At 37.2% G+C, this 9,213-nt stretch overlaps 1 protein-coding gene across 1 annotated transcript; it reads right to left on the minus strand.

The window, feature by feature from the left end:
• Nucleotides 1–5,032: 5,032 nt before the first annotated feature.
• LOC149389198 (Leucine-rich repeat (LRR) family protein) lies at nt 5,033–6,533 on the minus strand. The gene has a single exon (XM_089624132.1). It carries the CDS (start codon nt 6,496–6,498, stop codon nt 5,194–5,196), a length of 1,305 nt encoding a protein of 434 aa, XP_089480258.1. The 5' UTR covers nt 6,499–6,533; the 3' UTR covers nt 5,033–5,193.
• Between the last annotated feature and the right edge of the window lie 2,680 nt (nt 6,534–9,213).

Consider the following 9,213-nt stretch of genomic DNA (forward strand, 5'->3'; position numbering starts at 1 on the left):
AGATAGCCAAAGAAAGTATCCATATAGTTGTTACCGTCAGAAATTAGATTCTATTACGATTTATTGTACAATGACGAAAATGAGATAATGCATACGTTCGACATTAATCGCTATAACAAAATATCCTTCTTAAATCTGGCCAATAACAAGTCCCCATAATCATACAAATACTTTTGCTTGTTTGAATCCCCATAATTCCCGTAATTCACTGTGTTACAGCTTTCGAATTTCATGTTTCACAACTTTGAATACGTATTTTAAAAAATCCATAACTATTTAAATACTTAACGGATTACAAGTTCTTTGACATTTTAGAAAGCTCATGAAATCAAAATCGAATAAAGACATATGACACGTTTCAAATAACTAGCCATGAATCTCACGTTCCCAACTTAAAAAGTTTCAATCCAAAACACTAAATTTTTCAATCTTAGAGATCCAACAAAGAGAAAGAGAATCGGGGATTTACCTTGAGCAAATTCAACCTCGTTGTCTTAGAGTCCCCAAAACAGATTTCAATTCCTCGAAATTCGAATTTTGACGAGCCTCAATCTCTAACTGATTCTTCTTCTCTGCCCCTGAATCACCTCGTCGGGACCTTTGACGAGACAAAATTCGGAGAAGTTCTCCTCTTCAACGCTTGCGACCATGACAGAGTAGCAGTCATCGATCCTCGTCGGCTTCTTCTTCCTCGTCGTTCACTTTCTCTCTGTCTCGTTCTCTATTTCACCATTTCTCTCTCTCCCTCTCCATCTCTTCTCTCTTTCTTCTGCTTTATCTCTCACTTCGCGATTCTCTTCTTCTTTCACTGTTCCGCGTTTTCTTCTGCTTCACTCTTTTTATGCGTTCGCTCTTTTTGTCTTGCACGTGGAACAACCCAGAAGAAAAGAATTTCAACTTCCTTTAAAGAGGGACTGAGGGAATGATATCGAATTTTGCAATTAAATGCCTCTTTCTTTTTCCTTTTTCCTTTTTCATTTTCACCCCACGTCCATATTTTCTTTCAAATTTCTTGTTGCAAATAAGTCCAAAAGCCTTATTTGTTTCAAATATATTTAAAGCATTTTAGAATACTTATTTGTTTCGAGAATTTCCTTAACTCTCAAGAACTCATCGAAATCTTCTTCCGACAAATTCTACTTATTCGAGATTGTGGTTAATGGACCAGTGATTCTAGAAGCTCATGGGGAGAGTATCAACTGATGTGATGAAGTGGACAACATTGGGAAAACCAATCACGTAGGGTGGGGAAGTGGGCCGAGGGAGGTGATTGGAGACCAAACCCAATCCAGGGAAACAATGAGCTTTCCTCAACAGGCTAAACGTAAGAAGATGGGCTTGGAAATTGAGGATAGTCACAAAACAGGGGAAGAAAAGTTTGAGTATCAAAACTTGGCAGAGGTTGGGCATAATAATATAGTGATTGCTAATGTGGCGAAAGGATTCAAAATAGCCTTCGCCCAAGGACACTTGAAATCAGGTGAAAAAATATCCCATCTATCCGAAAAATTTTGAAGGCTAAGAGAAAAGGAGGGGCGAGTACTGTCGAAAAAATTGAAGAATGAGGAAAAGAGAAGGGCAAGATCAAGAGGGACGCGACTCCGAGTGGAGACGGAAAATATTCTACAAGTGCAATAAGCTTCAAGAATGAAGAGGCGGGTCATCCCAAGCCCTAACCCCCCAATGTTAGTCATCTATTAGAATTGTCGAGGTCTCAACCTAGACTCGGCTCGTGACGCTCTCCCGGGGCTCGCGAGAATAAACAACCCAGATGTTTTATTTTATTTTAATGGAGACAAAGATGGTGAAAAAGTCTCGGCCAATGGGTTGGTGGGGACATTCGTATTTGGCGGAGAATGGGTCTTTTGGAAGCCCACGAAGAATATGGTGTGTGCGGTGATTCGAGGCAGTGCGATGGCATAGATTGGGATCTTTTCGAGGTCTATGGGCCTTCTCGTGATGGTGATAAAAATTTTGTTTTTGGACTCTTTGGGGTCCACTATCGCCAACACGAGGAGGCCATGGGTGCTCTTGGGAGATTTGAATGTGATCCTTGAAAAACAAGAAAAAAAACAAGGTTACTTGGGCCAAAGGGAGAATTCTTTGAAAATTCATCCACAACTCGGGAGGCATTCACATGAGAGCTATAGGGAGTGTCTTCACGTGGTCCAATGGTAGAAAAGATGAAAAGAGAATTCGAGAGAGGGCTATAGCAAGCCCGTAGCGACTTTGCTTGTTTTGTAAAGACAACGTCCACATTCTTCCGGCTTGCGGCTCGGATTACAATCCTATTCTTTTAGATGGCTTTATGAATGATAATCGTGGACGGAAGCCATTCCGTTCTACGAGGATTGGGCCGAAGATCCGGGTTGCCGAAATATCGTGGAAGAGTATTGGGGCCAACCGGAGCTTGGACCAACTTGTGCCGATTCATGAGAAAGAGCAAGGATATAGAAAAAAAAAAAAAAAAAAAAAAACCTCCAAAGATGGCAAGCTGTGACGTGGAGGAAGTGTAGAGGCGAATATTAAAGCTCGAGAGGAAGAACTTCTTCATCTTCAAAATTTGATGGCTACTTCGGCTAATCTTTGAAATCGCTATGTAGCTAATTAAAACATTTCGTAAATAGCCAATTAAAACGTTTGAAATTGTTATGTAGTTAATATTTCGTAAATTTTAAGTAAATAGTGACGTAGCTTAATAAATAGAAGTGACTATTTACTTAAGATTTACGTCTGTAAATATGTAAAAATTATTATTTACTTAAAATTTACGAAACGTTGATTATTTAGTAATGTCAAATTCTAAATGTATCTATTTATCTGATGGAATTTATTTTAAAAATAAATAGGACTAAAACGTGAATCATAAATTCTCCTGAAATGCCATGACATAAAATTTGACCATTTTGCAAACAAGTTGGAAATGTTTGTCATTATGTATTTAGCGTTCGACGATAGAGTAAATTTTTCTTATTTATGCAAAAAATAAAAAAAAGATGAAGTATTTGTATGGTTATATATTTGTGCTATAAATCCCATACTCATCGCCACATCGGCAACGCCCACTCGAACATTGAGGCTCCGTTTGGAACCCGGAAAATAAGAGAGAAAGTGAAAATAATAGAGAAAATGAAAATATAAGAGAAAATAATAGAAAAAATCAAAATTCTAATTGTGTTTGAAAGTCATAGAAAATATGAGAGAAAATTGACGAGAAAGTAACGATGAGACTAGAGATGGAGCTAACTCAAGTCCAGGGTGGGCTCTAGCCCCCTCCCCCTCAAATTTTTTTATTTACAATTTTTTCCAATTTTTAAAAAATTTTACATTTTTTACCCTAAAATATTTACACTTTTGACCCATTTTAAAAAAAAAATTTCATTTTTACCATGAATTTTTTTTAATTATAGCCCCCAAAATTTTTTTTATTTACATTTTTTGCCCATTTTAAAAAAGTTTTACATTTTTACCCTAAAAAATTTACACTTTTGACCCATTTTTTTAAAAAAATTTCATTTTTACCTTGATTTTTTTAATTAGCCCCCCTAAATTTTTTTATTTACATTTTTTGCACATTTTTAAAAAGTTTTACATTTTTACCCTAAAAAATTTACACTTTTGACCCATTTTTTTAAAAAATTTTCAATTTTACCATGATTTTTTTAAATTAGCCCCCTTAAATTTTTTTATTTACATTTTTTGCCAATTTTTAAAAAGTTTTACAGTTTTACCCTAGACAAATGTGATCCCCTCATAGACAAATGTGGAGAGATTCTCATTTTCCATTTGATTTTCGAAGGAAAATGAAATCCTCATTTTAGTTATACACTTTCCCTCGCATTTTCCATCATATTTTTTTTCTACCATATTTTCCCCAATCCAAACAACCTAAGTAAAATAGGAGGGATTTCCATTTTCTTTTCCCTCCTATTTTCGGGGTTCCAAACGGAGCCTGAGTGGTTGGTGAAAATCCGACTTGGCAGACGATGAGACGTTGAAATGAAAGAGACACTTGAAAATCAGAGCTTTATTATTGCGAAGCTGTTGGAAAGTCAACAAACACAGCTTGGGCTAATATGTATAAACATGGTATCAGGGAGATAATTTAATATTCGAGTGTCCGATACTCCGATTATCATAAAACAGCTCATTATTCTTATTTATTTATTTATTTTTTTGAGCTGGGCTGATTATTCTTGTTTTTCACTTTTAAATTTTAATACCTCTGCTCTCTTTTCAGAATCTTGATGGAAAAAAAAAATAATAATCTGCTTTTCGTCGACAACACATTTCCCAAAACTAAAGTATCTTTTTGTGGTTTGTTTGCTTTTGTGTTTTATTTAAAGTTGGATAATCCCTGAATATGTCAGTCTAGTTTCTGACAATTTTTTAAACCGGGACTAAATTCTACAGCCTACAGCTAAGATTTTTCATTTTAATTTTTTATTTTTTATTTTATTTTATGTTTTTTGTATTGTATTGTATGACTGTATGTCTGTATCCATCAATAACTCCAAAGCGAGCCTTATGAAGCCGAAATTGTAGCTTTCTCAATTGCGCTGTTTGTTTGGTGTTGTTGATGTCAATATTTGTGTCATAATGCTAAACTAAAGCTTTGGAGCCATCCGAGTTTAGCTTATTTGGTTAGCATTATTAAATGAATTTGAGGTACTATCTAGTCTCTCTCTACTATCGCCAACATACGCATGATTTAGACACTAGAGTAAATAAATATGCAAAAGTGAATTTTTTTTTTCAAACAGGCAATATAAAATAAATCGAGTATTTACTATTTAATACTCGGATCTGTTCTACTTTCGAATATAAAAATGACATATTATATAGCTTCAGAAGTAAGTTATCGCACTAAACGTCAAATTTAAGTCATAACAATAATACTAAAATATTGTACAGCCATACATTTCATTAATTTTTTTTTTCTTCAGGATATACAGAGTGAGATAACCAATAATTTATTATAGAAATTATGTAATGTTCCCGAGCCAAATATCTGATTTGACTGTGCACTGTGTGTACAAACAAATATTTTCTTATTTCAAACTACAAATCTCTGTTTGCTACATAGTAAAATAGCATTTTACATTTTGTGTTATTGCTCTTGTCATTTTTATAGAAAGTAGAGAAACAAAATAGAATAATTATAAACATTATTTGAGTGAGCGAGACGACCGACTAAGACTTGGGTTTTCCTTTGCGGCCTCCACCGTAGGCTTGCTTGCAAATAGCGCTTGATTTCTGAGAGGGAAGGCACAGGTTAGACGAGCGTGGACACCCCCACAGGCAATTGTCGCCCAGGCTTCCCGAGACCCCAGCCTTTCCCGCGAAAAACCCAGCCGGGGGTTGCCCGTTGAAGAAATTGCCGTCCAGGTACAGCCTCCTCAGCGACGCCTTCTTCCCGTACTCCAATGGAATCTTGCCACGTAATCGGTTGTACCGCAGCGACAGAGAGGAAAGGATCGGGTACCCAGCGAACTCAGAAGGCGCGTAGCCGTCGATCTTGTTGAACCCCAAATCAACGGCCACGAGGTCGCTGCCGACTTCCTCAGAAGGGCTCAAGACCTCGACACGCGTCAGGCTGTTATTCGCCAGGTCCACCTGCTGGATCGACGGCAGTAAAAAGAACCAGCTCCCTAGAGTTCCCGAGAGCGAATTCTCGCTGAGTTCGACGACCGAGAGCCGAGTCAGCCCGGCGAACGATTCCCGGGTTAACGGGCCGGAGAGCGAGTTCGCCTTCGCGGCGAGCTCTACCAGCCCCGCCGGGAGGCTCCGGGGGAGCGGGCCGGCGAGCTTGTTGTAGCTCAGATCAAGCCGCCGCAACTCGGTCATCTGACTCAGTGAGTTCGGGAGCGAGCCGGAGAGCGAGTTCCGGGAGGCGTCGAGGGTTTGGAGGGCGGTGAGTCGGGCGAGGGAAGAGGGAATCGGGCCGGAGAATTTGTTGGAGCGGAGAGTGAGGACTCTGAGGCTTTTGAGGGCTGAGATCGAGGGCGGGATTTGGCCGGAGAAGAAGTTGTCGGCGATGTCGAGGACGGCGAGTTCGGAGAGCTTGGAGATGAGCGGGTGGAGCTCGCCGGAGTAACCGACCGGGTCGAGGGTGATTTGGGTGACCCGTGTCGAGTCCTGAGAGCACGTGACGGAGCACGTGAAGTGTGTTCGGCGGGGGAGCGAGCAGGGATCTGCTGCGGCGAAGTCCCACGAGGCGAGGCAAGACCACACCGGGATCGATGACGTGGCGATGGCTGACTTGAATGCCTTCAGAGCCGCCACGTCGGACGGGGACGTGACGGCCCGGGCGTCGCGGAGGTGGCTCGCGGCGCAGAGGAGGAATATGACGGTGACGGTGAAGTTTGACATTTTCTGTGCTTTCATTTTCGTTCGTGTTTGTGAGCGTGTGTTGTCTGTCTGAGACAGAGAGAGAGAGAGATAGAGAGGGGTTTTTGAGTTTCCAAGGGAGGGTTTATATACGCATATTATAGCCATATAAATTGAGCTCCTGATCTGTATTAATTAGAAAATAACGAAATCTTTGTACTCTACAAATTTTAATATTTTAAATATATATTTTTTGCAGCAATTAATGTATTGATCGTATTAATTAAATTTTGGCATATTCAGATTGCTAGACTTTTCGGTTGCTATTCTTATGGTTATATATATATATTTTTTAGAGATACATAAATGCTATTTTCTTTTACTACAATAATAAGAGAGAAGTGATATTCTTAAATCAAATGTACGGAAGGAGAATGGAGTCCATATAAATGGTCGTATTCTTGGAGATAGAAACGTGGCATCAAGTGGAGGGTATCGGAAGAAAAACAAATAGTAACCTGACAATTCTTGAAAATAGAGTAGTTTTCTTTTCTTTGAGGTTTATAATAATAATTATTATTATAGTTAAAAATAGAAGTGAGAAATGGACGTGGTGGTGGGAAGTGGGAACAAAGAAGTGGGGTAGTGATGTCAACAGGATTCGTTGCTTTGCAAATGCATGGCTGGAGACCACTCAGAGGGGATTATTGGTTTGGTTGCTGCTCCTTCACAATTCTGCACTGTTTCGCTAAAATACACACAACATTTTTGCCCAGTGGGGTTGCCAATATTTCACCCAATTCACATTCATAAGTCATAAATAATAATAATGTTTACCTTTCATATTATAATATTTTCTAGTTTGGATGAAAATTTTCTGTTCTATTTTACCTCTATCATTCTTGTACAATTTAATTTGAGATCATACATACTATGCCAGTCAAGTTTAGACTCATGTGTATGCAAATTAGAGTATCGTTGTTAGATCAGCACACGTAGTTAAGCGGATAGCCGCCATCAAATCTCATGTCCGTCAATACGAAGTTCATTCTCATTACAATGTTGTCATTTTCTCAAAAAAAAAAAGATATTTAATAATGGTCGTAGACAAAGTTTAAAATATCGATTATCGCAACACCCGCGCCGCATTATTGATTTTACTAATAATCGTGTACCACTTAGGGTATATCGTGGTTTTTAAATATACTGCAATTATATATTTAATATATTTACATATAAATATAAAAATTATAAATAAAATTAATTAAAAATTTATGGTATTTAAGATAAATGCGTGGTATTTGAAAAAAAAATAGTTTAGAAGTATTTTATGAAATATATTTTATATTAGGAGAATTTATGCGGTAGTTGCGAAATATCGTGGGGAATAATCCATATTGCGAGATATCAACAATTCGCTCCCTCCCGTGTACGAGCGGGAAACGAGAACTCGCGCGATAACCCTAATCTCTCGCGAGATTTTAAACATTGGTCACAAGTCGGTTGAGAAATTAATAACATAAGTTTGGGTAAAATGTGATCAACACTAGTTTTGGAAATATGCAAGGTGTTAGAAAAAATTAAGACCCAATTTTAGAAGTCTTATAGATGACAAGAGAGAAGTCAAACAAGGCAAAATGAGTCCAATGTAACTTTGGCTCAAATTGTGCTCTTTCGTTATTCAGTCTTACAACTCGAATCACGATAAATTATAAAAATATTTTTTTAAAAGTGCAACATTTACAAAATAGTAAGTGTTTTAAATTCTTTGAAAAATAATGATTTTTTATAACAATTATTTTTCTTATGAATAAATCCGTAAACAACCAAAAGAAAAATAAAAATTGAAGCATCAAATTGTAAACAAAACTTTTAAATTTCTTCTAAACACCGAACTACTACAGTTTGTGACTTTTTTTTATTTTAGCAATAAAAAGTTATACGCATTATTCGTGTGTTAGTTTAAGAAAATCACTACTAAGTGCAATTTCCACCTCCAAAATTGCTGCAATCGTGAAGTTTCATAGGGCTTTGCACCACATCCACAAGCAAGAAATTACACAACTCGCTTAAATGTCGCGTCACATATCAAAATTCATTGGTCTCTTAAAAAATTTCAAAACTACGACCGGGTTTCTTTTTTCCCGGACTAAAATATCATTGGGCGCCGTTTTTCTCATACTTTAATTTTTTTTTATTTAAAATAGCACATATGATCATTCCTTTGACTTCGAGCGGGAGCAAAGTCACCAAGATCATACCGTTTTAGCTACGATCAACAATGAAATCGACGTGAAATCTCAGCCATTCTACTTGGCTCAGTTAATCAACGATCATACATAGACTTTTGATGGAAAGAAAATCGCCAAGTAATTTCCAATTGCCGACGATACTGTTTGGATCAGGTACGAATTGATTCAGCCGATCGCCAAGTAATTGTTTTTTTCCTTCATTTAACATTCAATTCAGCGAAGAAACGTAAGTTTCAAATTTTCCTTTTTTTTTATATATTATTCAAAGCTGAGAATTGTATTGTCGTTTCGATACAAGCTCGTTTATCACCTTTTTGCGGATTTTGATCAAAACTATACTAAAAGCAACGAATCTCTGTTGTTCCTTTTTGCCTTGTTGAATTTGTACCTTGCTTGCGTTATTCCACTATAATTTTATTTTATATGAACCTAAATACATATGTTTAATTTTTAGTTGTAAACTATATATTAATTATCGCTAGCGAAAATGTTTGTTTAGGTTGAAATTATATTATTCGTTTCAGAAAATTGATGCCTAGACCTCGGACTCCGACCAGATTTTTTTGTTGTAAACTAGTTTCTCAATGTCGTCTAGTAAACTAATGATAAATTGTTGGCTGATATAAGAAAT

This window comes from Urtica dioica, chromosome 8, assembly GCF_054948205.1.
Source record: "Urtica dioica subsp. dioica isolate 48M chromosome 8, U.dioica_male_clone48M_v1_H2, whole genome shotgun sequence".
Taxonomy (NCBI): Eukaryota; Viridiplantae; Streptophyta; class Magnoliopsida; order Rosales; family Urticaceae; genus Urtica; species Urtica dioica.